Source organism: Mustelus asterias, chromosome 14, assembly GCF_964213995.1.
Source record: "Mustelus asterias chromosome 14, sMusAst1.hap1.1, whole genome shotgun sequence".
In the NCBI taxonomy this organism is placed as follows: Eukaryota; Metazoa; Chordata; class Chondrichthyes; order Carcharhiniformes; family Triakidae; genus Mustelus; species Mustelus asterias.
In genome coordinates, this window is record NC_135814.1 from 11,175,336 (window position 1) to 11,188,650 (window position 13,315).

General features: G+C 46.6%; 1 protein-coding gene across 1 annotated transcript in view; it reads left to right on the plus strand.

Annotated features, from left to right (window-relative positions):
• The window catches only part of LOC144504122 (contactin-associated protein-like 5), an 824,359-nt gene that overhangs the window by 79,877 nt on the left and 731,167 nt on the right, over positions 1–13,315 (plus strand). Inside the window, exon 7 of the mRNA XM_078229298.1 lies at positions 871–1,064. Within this exon, the coding sequence (XP_078085424.1) occupies positions 871–1,064 (194 nt within the window). The remainder of the gene's footprint in view (positions 1–870; positions 1,065–13,315) is intronic.

Consider the following 13,315-nt stretch of genomic DNA (forward strand, 5'->3'; position numbering starts at 1 on the left):
GCAAGGACGGCAGATTTCCTTCCCCTAAAAGGACATTAGTGCCCCAGAGGGTTTCTAACAACTATCAATGATGGTTCCATGGTCACCATCACTAAGACTAGCTCTCAATTCCAGGTTTATTAATTGAATTTAAATTCCACCAGCTGCTGTGGTGGGATTTGAACCCATGTCCCCGGCGCATTAACCTGGGCCTCTGAATTATTACTGTGCTGACATTTCCATAACGCCATCGTTTCCCCTCTATAATGATGAATTTAGGCAAAGTGTTAACTTAATAGTGGTGCCCACACCTGAGAATCAAAAGTAAACACAGTAAGAAGTCTTGCAACACCAGGTTAATGTCCGTTTGGTAGCCAAACCCACGAGCTTTCGGAGCGCTGCTCCTTAGAGCTGTATTTACCCCAGTCCAACGCGGCATCTCCACATCATAATCAAAAATAAGCTCAGTTGCATCTTATATACATAATCAATAAATTATGATAAAAGTTTGAAATGTGACAGATTTCTCTACGCATCCCTTCTAGGACGGTGGCACAGTGGTTAGCACTGCTGCTCGGGACCCGGGTTCGATTCCCAACTTGGATTACTGTCTGTGCGGAGTTTGCACATTCTCCCCTTGTCTGCGTGGGTTTCCTTCGGGTGCTCCAGTTTCCTCCCACAGTCGGAAAGATGTGCTGGTTTGGTACATTGGCCATGCTAAATTCTCCCTCAGTGCACCCGAACAGGCGCCGGAATGTGGCGACTCGGGGATTTTCACAGTAACTTCATTGCAATGTTAATGTAAGCGTACTTGTGACACTAATAAATAAAGTTTAAACTTTAAGCCTCTCCCTTACTCAATTCTTTTGTTTCACGAATACTTCTTTGCAGGAGCTGGTGGATGGTCACCCCTGGAATCTAACAAATACCAGTGGTTACAGATGGACCTCGGTGAGAGAACGGAGGTCACTGCGGTGGCAACACAAGGACGGTATGGGAGCTCAGACTGGGTGACACGCTACCTGTTAATGTTCAGTGACACAGGAAGGAACTGGAAGCAGTATCGTCAAGAAGACAGCATTTGGGTAGGGAACCTGAAGCTAGTGAACATCATTTGGTTAATAAAAACAAGATAGACTGTTCAATGATAAAGACAACATCATCAACTTGCTCAGTGCTAGAATGGGAAAAGAGATAGTCACATGCATTATTCTGTCTTGTGTTGAATATTTACTCTTGCTACTTGCCGCTAATTCTCTTGAAATCCTCCTTGTGGACTTCTATGTTAATGAGAAAGTTGACTTAAAAGGTTTTGAATCTAGCCTTCAGATGTCTTAATGATCTCACCCCTATCCTACCTCTGCTTCTCTGACACCAGCTCAGTCCTCATATTGAAGTCCAGCACTGACTATACCATAACAGTCATTTGTTTCGTAAAGAATGGATCATCTTTTAAAGTTAACATGTAAATTGTGCCCTCAATAGAAAATTACTCTTCTGTCACCGTACCAATTTCCTTTCAGTTCTGGGTTGGTGGGATACATTTCCTGATGTTGCAATCCCAGATTGGAATAGTCTTTGAAGGAGATGTTGGTCAGAGATTTGGTGTGAAACTTGCCATCAGATTCATGTCAATTATCAATTGTACTTGTATACTTATTGTGTTTTGTCCATTTTCCATCACATTATTTCTTTGGTAAATGCTGGAAAATACTGCTCTCTGCAACGTTTCATTTCAATTGTCGATATCACACGTTTGGACAGGGGGTCCCTGGGCATGTGTCAGTACTTGAAAATGATTCCTGGGAATCTGCCATTGTTTGCATTAGCACATTGACACCAAATAAGCACATAAGAGAACATAAGAACCAGGAGCAGGGGTAGGCCATCTAGCCCCTCGAGCCTGCCCTGCCATTCAATAAAACCATGGCTGATCTTTTTGTGGACTCAGCTCCACTTACCTGCCTGCTCACCTTAATCCCTTGACTGTTCAAAAATTTATCTATCCTTGCCTGAAAAACATTCAGTGAGATAGCCTCAACTGCTTCACTGGGCAGGGAATTCCACAGATTCACAACCCTTTGTGTGAAGAAGTTCCTCCTCAACTCAGTCCTAAACCTGCTCCCCCTTATTTTGAGGCTATGCCAGTGGAAACAACTTCCCTGCTTCAACCTTATCTATTCCCTTCATAATATTATATGTTTCTGTAAGATCTCCCCTCATTCTTCTGAATTCCAGTGAGTATAGCCCCAGTCTACTCAGTCTCTCCTCATAAGCCAACCCTCTCAACTCCGGAGGTCACTGCTGTGGCAATGTACATGTTAAACACAAGTGCATATCATTCACTGGATGCTGCCAATGCTGTCGTGTTGAATAATATAGAGTGTTAGCTCCTAAATAATTTAACTGTGGCAGAAATTAAAATTTATTCAAGCCATGCTGAGATGTGATTAGCCAATGCACAATGATTATTCCCTGGTGCCGTCTGTTCAGGATCATCTTTTAGCTGACCTTCTTCCTGCTAAAGTTCACAGTGTATACTTGGAGTGAGTGTTGAGACAGCTGAGGGTGGGCTACAGGGAACATATTCATGTGCACCACAGATTATCAACATAACTGCACATACAGCATTGTGTTTCTGGTGTCTGTTCACATCTGTCAAGCCCTCCCACATTTGTTGTAAGGCCTGCTTGGAGCAACCTGTTATGTGTACATCAAGGGTGCATTTTTCAGAAAGGATTTAACGATACATTTGTTCCGTGAAGATAGCGCGAGCGGACACTGCTGGGTGGGAGATGGAAATTTTCCCGTCCCACCCGCCACGGGAATCGTAACGGGTGAGACGCGGACCGTGCAAAGATTCGTTGACCTCAGGCGGGATTTTCCGGTTTTGGGGTGAGTGCGGCCGGAACATCCTGCGAAATTGGGAAATGACCCAACTCTCACCTCGCTCCTCAAGGATGAAAATCCAACCTGATCTCTTCTGCCTGGTCAGGATTAAGCTGCAACAAGTTTACCAGTATCTACATATTGACGAAGGAGATCAAAGCAGCGCTTAAAAAGTTGGAAAGCCAATTGTAAAGAGCTAAAGGGTTTGACTTTCCCTACATGGTGGAGGGGTGGTGGTATGCGTGAGCACACAGGGATTGGAGTGTTTCCGGCTTCAGAACCCACCCTAGGGGAAACAGTCACTGTCCCTGGCTCAAAGCCTGGAATGCCGTCTATAACAGCATTATGATTGTACCAACACCACCTGCTGTGGCCTGCTGTGGTTCAAGGCGACAGTTCACCACCTCTTTGTGGCAATTAGGGATTGTCAGTAAACGCTTCCCTTGCCATCGATGCTCACATTCCATGAAAGAAGCTGGAGGGCCAATCACAGGCCTAACATTTTGAGAGGAACAGCAGTCTGCGATGGTGAGTAAGTAACAGAGAGGGCACCATGGAGGCACCCTCTCGCCAGGCTGCTCCAACAGGGATGACGCAGTCAGGGAAGGGTCTCTAGCCTTGCCTGGAGCATTGGCACCTCCAGCCTGCTGCTGGGTGCCAGCCTCCAGGCACCTAAATAAACCAACCCCCAACTCTCTCCCTAATTGGCCTTAATGAGGCTCTTTAAAATGAGCCTAATCAGTGTCGCTGGCTCGACCGGCATTTATTGCCCTTGAGACGGTGATGGTGAGCTGCCCTCTTGAACCCCTGCAGTCCCTGGGGTGTAGGTACACCCACAGTGCTGTCAGGGAGGGCATTCCCAGATTTTGACCCAGCGACAGTGAAGGAACGGCCGATACATTTCCAAGTCTAGATGGTGAACAACTTGGAGGGGAACCGCCAAGTGGTGGTGTTCCCATGTGCCTGCTGCCCCTTGGGTGGTGGGTAGCCCTGTTGGCTCCGAATCTGCCTCTTGCAAAAATGGCTGGCATCGAGAATGACCAAGGTTAGAGGTACGAATGTTTTTAATGGGGATCAGGACACTGACGATGGAGATAAAGGTGGGATTGAGCAGACCTGTTGTTGCAGAAGTGCCCCGATGAAATGGAGAACCAATGACTAGACTATTCGGAAGTTGAAAGTACCATTGTCAGTGTGGTATTGGAGGGGTGCAGCATTGTCAGAGATGCCCTATTTTGGATGAGATGTTAAATTGAGGCTTTGTAATTTTGCTTGGGTAAGAGATCCCATGAGACTATTTGAAGAGCAGGGTGATTCCTCCGTGTCTTGGCCAATATTCCCCCCTCAACCAACACCACCAACACCAAACACACTGATTGTTGTTTCTTTGTTATTTCTGAGGCTGAACATTGCTGGTCACTATTTCTTTTATGAAAACAGTGGCCAAAGTTTTCCACTTCCGTCCTTGGGCGAGACAGAAGATTTGACAGACCAGCCAAAAATCCATTGACTTTGAAATCCTGATTTTGATTTGATTTGATTTATTATTGTCACATATATTAACATACAGTGAAAAGTATTGTTTCTTATGCGCTATATAGGCAAAACATACCGTTCATAGAGAAGGAAACAAGAGAGTGCAGAATGTAGTGTTACAGTCATAGCTAGGGTGTAGAGAAAGCTCAGCTTAATGCAAGGTAGGTCCATTCAGAAGTCTGACAGCAGCAGGGAAGAAGCTGTTCTTGAGTCGGTTGGTACGTGACCTCAGACTTTTGTATCTTTTTCCCGACGGAAGAAGGTGGAAGAGAGAATGTCCGGGGCGCGTGGGGTCCCTAATTATGCTGGCTGCTTTGCTGAGGCAGTGGGAAGTGTAGACAGAGTCGCAAGGTCATGTGTTGTGGATTTTATTTGTAGCTCTCAGGAGAAACATGTCCGCCACGGAAACTCATGTGAGAAAACTGCTTGGAGCACCTGCGTTGCGACACGAGTCCTTATTTATATTCTTAAATGATTGAGGCTGAAAGGAATCAGTCGTGTCTGACTGAATCATTAGCTGCAGGATCCTTGGTGCTGAGCACATTGGGGGCAACCTCGAGATCAAGAGAGCTGTGCAGGCTCAGTCTTTAAGTGACATTAACAATGCAAGGCTGTTACTTCCATTCACGATGCTGAAGAAGCCATTAAACAAACAAAAGGAGAAGTTAGAGAAAATACTTCACACAGACAGTGTTGAGACATGGAATACTTCACCACAAGTGGCTGTTGAGGTGGAAACAAGTGGCTGTTGAGAGACGGCACGGTGGCACAGTGGTTAGCACTGCTGTCTCACAGCGCCAGGGACCCAGGTGCGATTCCCAGCTTGGGTCACTGTCTGTGCGGAGTCTGCACGTTCTCCCCGTGTCTGCGTGGGTTTCCTCCGGGTACTCCGGTTTCCTCCCACAGTCTGAAAGACATGCTGGTTAGGTGCATTGACCGTGCTGAATTCTCCCTCAGTGTACCTGAACAGGCACCGGAGTGTGGCCACTCAGGGATTTTCACAGTAACTTCATTGCAGTGTTAATGTAAACCTACTTGTGACTGATGAATAAATAAACTTTCACTTTAAACTATAATGTTTCTATTATAGCTCTTGGAGCTGATGGGATCAAGGGATATGGGGGGGAAGGGGGATCAGGTTATTGAATTCGCTTATCAGCCATGATCAAGATGAATGCGGAGAAAGCTCGAAGGGCCGAATGGCCTACTCCTGCTTCTAATTTCTATTAAACTCCTGTGGGTGAGGTTAGAACCAGGGTCATCAATAAAGGACAGTAAGGCAGTCAATAATATTCAAGAGAAACATCTTTACTGAACGAGGGATTAGAATTTGGCAGTTTCTACCACTGGCACAGTTGAGGTAAATAGCATCGATGCATTTAAGGGGGACGGAGCACTTAAAAGAGAAAGGAATGGACTGAAACTTAGTGAAGAGGAGTAGAAAGTGTTATCAGCCCCACTGATGTTCAATGAGAGGCCATCCCAAACCCCAGAAGGGAAACTTGGAACATCCAGTTGTTAACTATTTCTTTGGAATAAAAAATGAGTAAAGAGATGAAACCCGGTGAGGACAGGTATCAGTCTTGTTGTGAATTATTCAAATCACAAAAATGTTTCTTAAACTTTAAAACACACAACAAGAAAGACAAAAGTAAGGAAGAACATTTACAATTCACTCCAATAGCATTGCCCCGACAGTACATTTAAACTACCCATCACCATGTCTAAATCTATCTACATTCCTGAAATTCTGAGGATTCGCCTTCCCCGAAGCAACATCCCCATAGGGTTTTAACACTATGAGCCAAACGCAGAAAATAATTACCACAGAGGAGCTGTGGCTTTCTTTTGAGAACATTCCTTCCAGTTTAGGGTGGAAGTTAGGGGGTCTCACACTGACAGATGACTTCTGCTTTCTTTTCTGCCTCACTGTTTGAAAAGCACTCTGCTTTTCAACTGGATGTGGCTATGATCAAGGTTCTCTTGACTGCTAGTCTCCAGTTTGCTTAATGAAGTATTTATTCCACTCTGCTACGGGCTAATCTATGTCTCGCAAGATGTCAGTGCAGCTAAATCGCTATCAATTTTTAAATTCAATTCTTTACTTTGCATCTCATTCCAACTTCCTAACAGAAGAGGCTGGTGTGGAACATAAACACCAGCAAGGATCCATTGGGCTGAATGGCCTGTTTCATGTGCTGTAACTACTTTATAAACTTCTGTCGTTCATAGAATCCCTACAGTGCAGAAGGAGGCCATTCAGCCCATCGAGCCTGCACCGACAACAATCGCACCCAGTCCCTATCACACTATCCTAAGCCCCCGACATGAATGGACAATTTAGCATGGCCAATCCACCTAACCAGCACATCTTTGGACTGTGGGAGGAAACTGGAGCGCCCGGAGGAAACTCACGCAGTCACGAGGGAGAACGTGTAGACTCCACACAGACCCAAGCCGGGAATCGAACCCGGGTCCCTGGCGCTGTGAGGCAGCAGTGCTAACCACTGGACCACCGTATCATTGGTCAAAAGGCAACTGAAAAGGAGGTGTACAAGGGTCATGTGCAACGTGTAGGGGAAAGGAACAGTTGCAGTTCCAGCAACGCTGCAGGTATGATGTGGCGAATGGTCTCTTGGAGTGCTCTGAATTCCATGATGCTGCAGTGCAGTGTTTGTAGAATTTGCTGACTTTTATCTGGGGTCAGCTTTTTATTAAAATGATGAGAAGAGGCAAAGAGAAAAATAAGTCAAGCAATTGATTCAAAGGATGAACCTATGGCTGCCATTGTGAGTCATGACATTATCATCACTTCCTTGAGCAATGAAAGAGATCGAGGAACATGCTGATTCTAAATAAAGATGTCCAGAGTCCACAAGGTTCACTGCAGGGACAGAGACAAAGAGGGGGGTCTCCAGTCGTTCACACTAGTTTCTGGTCCCGCTGCAGTGAACGGAGATAGAATAGAATCCCTACAGTACAGACAGAGGCCATTCGGCCCATCGAGTCTGTACCGACCACAATTCAATCCAGGCCCTATTCCCGTAACCTCACACATTTACCTTGCCAATCCCCCTGACATTAGGGGCAATTTAGCATGGCCAATCAACCTAACCTGCACACCTTTGGACTGTGGGAGGAAACCGGAGCACTCGGAGGAAACCCACACAGAAAGTGCAAACTCCACACAGACAGTGATCCGAGGCCGGAATTGAACCTGGGACCCTGGCGCTGTCAGGCAGCAGCGCTAACCACTGTGGCACCGTGCCGCCCAGATTTGGCTGGGTGCCAAATTCTCCGTCCTCGCTCGCAGCGGCAGCGGGCGTGAACAGCCAGTAAGATCGCCTTCAAAATCCTGCCTTAAGTGTAAAGATTCAAGGCCAAGAATAGAAGTCTTTCTTTGTGATTTAAAGCAGAATTGTCATGCAGATAAAAGAAAATCATTCAATTTATCTGGAGCAGAAAGCCATTTGATATACATTTGTGTGGAGGTGGAATGTTGGACATCCTGTTTTTATGAATGGGCAATCAGTGAATTTCTATCTTTTTTTGTTCCCACCTCGGCATGTTTAACTATGAACCTTTTGAAATCCCTCCTTTAGTGCCGAGTGGGATCACGTTTTATTCTTATGGTCAACTCCATAATTAAATTGCAAGCTGGGGCCTCTCATAATTCAAAGCATGCATGTTAACACCTTGTGAACAAAATCATAGTCGTTAGAGAGGATTTGATTTGATTTGATTTATTGTTGTCGCATGTATTGGCATACAGCGAAAAGTATTGTTTCTTGCATGCTATACAGATGAAGCATACCGTTCATAGAGAAGGAAAGGAGTGTAGAGAAAGATCAGCTTTCAAGGGGCGGCACGGTGGCACAGTGGTTAACACTGCTGCCTCACAGCACCAGGGACCTGGGTTCAATTCTCGGCTTGGGTCGCTGGCTGTGTGGAGTTTGCACATTCTCCCCGTGTCTGTGTGGGTTTCCTCCGGGTGCTCCGGTTTTCTCCCACGGTCCAAAGATGTGCAGGTTAGGTGGATTAGCCATGCCAAATTGCCAGCTAGTGTCAGGGGACTAGCTAGGGTAAATGCCTGGAATTATGAGGGTAGGGCCTGGGTGGGATTGTGGTCTGTGCAGACTCAATAGGCCAAATGGTCTCCTTCTGCACTGTATGATTCTATGACAACTTAAAATGAGGTAGATCCATTCAAACGTCTAATGGCAGCAGGGAAGAAGCTGTTCTTGAGTCGGTTGGTACGTGACCTTAGACCTTTGTATCTTTTTCCCGACGGAAGAAGGTGGAAGAGAGAATGTCCGGGGTGTGTGGGGTACTTGATTATGTTGGCTGGTTTTCTGAGGCAGCGGGAAGTGTAGACAGAGTCAATGTATGGGAGGCTGGTTTGCGTGATGGACTGGGCTTCGCTCACGACCCTTTGTAGCTTCTTGCCGTCTTGGGCAGAGCCGAAGCCATACCAAGCTGAGGATACAGCCGGAAAGGATGCTTTCTGTGGTTCAGTTGTAAAAGTTGGTGAGAGTCGTAGCAGAGGCTTCCGGGCCCTCCGTGAAATGGGAGTTGACTTTGTCACTTTCTTTACCGGATTATTTTTCATTGTGTAGAAGAGGATGGAAACAACGTGGGACAGTCGAAAAGAAAGTGGTTTCTGACTTATGGCTTTAATTTGCGTGGGTATTTTATTTTTGCACATTGCTTAATGCATTGACATAAATTTCCGTCAGGGAAATTTTTAATCAAGTCATTAACCAGCTTACTTCATTTTGGACCAGCTAAAGGCTATGCTAAGTGCAAACTCGTTACTCGGTGTGCTAAAGGGAGTGCAAAGAGGAAATTAAACTCATTCATTTCAGAGCTGACACGGGGTTCTGGATGACGTCCGGTAAACAGATATTCGCTCCAGGAGCAAAGGAGTTGGTGCTGTGGTTCACCCGACATTGTGCAGATAAATACCAGAGATGTAAGAATGGAAACAACAATGACCTGTATTTATATAGCACCCTTAATGTAGTGAACGATCGCGAGGCACTTCACAGGAACAGTATCCAGGAGCGGGGCGGCACAGTGGCACAGTGGGTTAGCACTGCTGTCTCACAGCGCCACGGACCCGGGTTCGATTCCCGGCTTGGGCCACTGTCTGTGCGGAGTCTGCACGTTCTCCCCGTGTCTGCGTGGATTTCCTCCGGGTGCTCCAGTTTCCTTCCACAGTCTGAAAGACGTGCTGGTTAGTGCATTGACCATGCTGTATTCTCCCTCAGTGCACCCAAACAGCCACCGGAGTGTGGCGACTAGGGGATTTTCACAGTAACTTCATTGCAGTGTTGGAGGCAATTACAGAGGTTTGATTTGATTTATTATTGTCACATTTATTAGTATACAGTGAAAAGTATTGTTTCTCACGCGCTATATATACACAAAGCATACCATTCATAGAGAAGGAAATGAGACAGTGCAGAATGTAGTGTTACAGTCATAGCTGGGGTGTAGAGAAAGATCAACTCAATGCAAGGTAGGTCCATTCAAAAGTCTGATGGCAGCAACAGGGAAGAAATGGTTCTTGAGTCGGTTGGTACGTGACCTCAGACTTTTGTATCTTTTTCCTGATGGAACAGGAAATCTAGAGGCGCAAGATTTTGGAGGGATCTGAAATGAAGGGTGAGGTTTTAAAATTGAGGTTCTGTTTAATCTGGAGTCAGTGCAGATCAGGAAGAAGAGGGTGCGTGTGAGGGCACAGTCAGCAGAGTTTTAGCTGATGTCCAGGTTCTGGGAGGCCGTACAGCAGAACAGGTCATTGAGACTGATCTGTCACCCATGTTTCGTACTCAATTTAAATATTCTCCTCCCTCTGAATCTATTTGCTTCCTCTCCCTGCCAAAACTTCAGATGCACAGCATTCAATGCATTAGGTGATGGCCTTTTTTTAATTCAGTGTTCATCCAAGTTAGTCTATGATAGACAAAGCAGTGTTTGTTTGCCAAGCTTTGCCAGTTGTCTGTTGGTGGAATTGAGCTTTAGGTTAGGAAATCAAACTCCACGCCGTAATATATACAGAGAGTGAGTAAGGAAGGTGGAAACTGGTTAAAGACCTAAACATGGCTGGGCAGTGCACTTTGGCTCCCTGGCGGGACAGTAAGGGAGCACTATTCCTCCTCCTCATCTACAGCTTTCCTTCCTTCCCTCCCAGGATGAATAAAGATCGAGTGATTTTGAACCTCTGGCCTGAGTCTTGTGCTCACATTGCAGAGTTACTGGTCGCTGGGATGAGTGTGATCATAAAGTCATTCCCTTAGGTTAATGCGGTGGCTCAGTGGTTAGCACTGCTGCCTCACAGTGCCAGGGACCCGGGTTCTATTCCCGGTTTGGGTCGCTGTCTGTGCGGAGTTTGCACATTCTCCCCGTGTCTGCGTGGGTTTCCTCCGGGTACTCCGGTTTGCCCCCACAATCAGAAAGTCATGCTAGTTGAGTACATTGGCCATGCTAAATTCTCCCTCATTGTACCTGAACAGGCGCCGGAGTGTGGCGACTCGGGGATTTTCACAGTAACTTCATTGCAGTGTTGATGTAAGCCTACTTGTGATACTAATAAATAAACTTCAACATAAGTTGAAACCAAACGTGTGCTGTCATCAGATTATGACTTCAGTTACCTGAACAGATTGGAGAGGCTGGAACTGAGGTTGGCACGGTGGCAAAATTCTGGCCTTGGGTCACTATCTGTGTGGAGTTTGCACATTCTCTGTGTGGGTTTCCTCCCACACTCCAAAGATGTGCGGGTTAGGTTGATTGACCATGCTAAATTTCCCCTTAGTGTCAGGGGGACTAGCGAGGGTAAATACATTCAGTTACGGGGTACAGAGCCTGGCTGGGATTGTTGTCGGTGTAGGCTCGATGGACCAGATGGCCTCCTCTGCACTGCCGAGATTCTATGATGCTATGATTCTTAGAGAAGAGCAGATTGAGAGGGGATTTTGACAGAGGAATCACGAGGCGTCGACACTGTGCATAAAGTAGTTAAATCTGAAATGTTAGTGCGTCGTCCCCATTCTGAACCTCAGGGAGAGATTTTGCGTATTTTCTCTAAGATGCAGACAAGAGGAGAGGTTTAAGAACAGGCAACGAGAACAAGTTTTTATTGTTACCCAGAGCCCTTTTAATTCAGATGTTGCTAGAATCTCCTGTCAGAGGTCAACACTCCAACCATTTGCTTTTTCTGGCATCGTGTTTTTATGATGTTGTTAAACTGGGACAGACTGTCACCACAGCACCTGCTCACAAGTGAAGTCTCTATTCTGTTATAAATAACCGAGGAAGGGGAGGAGTGCTGAGGTGGCAGAGGCTCCTGATGGCGTAACAAGGGGCTGCAGCAGCAGCAATGGGAACAGATTCAAATTTATGACTAGGAGTACAAGTCGTGGAATAGTTACAGCGCAGAGGAGGCTATTCATAGAATCCTACAGTGAGGAAGGAGGCCATTTGGTCCATCGAGCCCGCACTGACAACTATCTCACCCAGGCCCTATCCCCGTAACCCCAAGTATTTACCCTGCTAATCTACCCTCACATTAAGGGGGCAATTTAGCATGGCCAATCAACCTAACCCGCGCATCTTTGGACTGTGGCAGGAAACCCACGCAGACACGAGGAGAATGTGCAACCTCTACACAGATAGTCACCCGAGGCCGGAATTGAACCCGGGTCCCTGGTGTTGTGAGGCAGCAGTGCTAACCACTGTGCTACTGTGCCGCCCATATTTGACCTACTATGTCTGTGAAGCAACTCAGTGCGTTCCACTTCCGTGCCTTTTCCCTCAGCCCTGCAAGTCTTTTCTCTACGGATCCAATTCCCTTTTGGAAGCCATTGTTGAATCTGCTTTCACTCTCAGTAGTGCTACTGAGTCGATAGTTACTTCTCCCTGACTGCTCTGATGGACCGGACATGAAACCAGAACGCCTGACAACTAACTTCCTAACTGTACCTTCTGCGGTGAACTGCAGGACGGATTACACTCCCATGGTGGCCAGGAGAAACGATTCAAGGGCACCCTCAGAGCCTCCCTCAAGGACTTTAAGATTGACACTGCATCATGGGAGACCCTTACCCAGCCGAGGGGAACGCAATTGCCAATGGCACATCAACATAGAATCCCTACAGTGCAGAAGGAGGCCATTCGGCCCATTGAGTCTGCACCAACCACAAACCCACCCAGGCCTTATTCCCGTAACTCCACATATTTACCCTGCTAACCCCTCTGACACTCGGGTCAATTTAGCATGGCCAATCAACCCAACCCACTCATCTTTGGGCTGTGGGAGGAAAATGGAGCACCCGGAGGAAAGCCACGCAGACACGGGGAGAAGGTGCAAACTCCACACAGACAGTGACCCGAGGCCGGAATCGAACCTGGGTCCCTGGTGCTGTGAGGCAGCAGTGCTAACCACTGTGCCACTGTGCCGCCACATACGAGGAGCAACAGATAATTTCAATCCAAAACAAGCGCAAGGCTCGTAAAAACCATGAGAACAGTGCCCTCGACTACCTGCCAGCCTCACTGTGCCGTCCTCACTACACCAGAACTTTTTGTGCCAAGATAGGACCCATCAGCCACCATCACACCCACACAGCCCAACGCTGGGGTGACAGATGAAGATGGTGCTCTCCAACACTGAAGGACAAATGGAAACTTCTCCCGAAACCCTTCTACCAAAATGCATCTGTAATAAAGAAAAAGTCCCTTTCTCAAGGACCACAGCGTATGAGGAAACAGCAAACTTGTGAGGCCTGGAATGGATGAAAGCGAACATCACTCGCCAGAATCCCAGCAAAAACAAAATTAGTTTGATTTGTGGTAAAAAGATAACTGCTGTGAATCCCAGCAAAAGCATTAATATCCCAGTGAACAT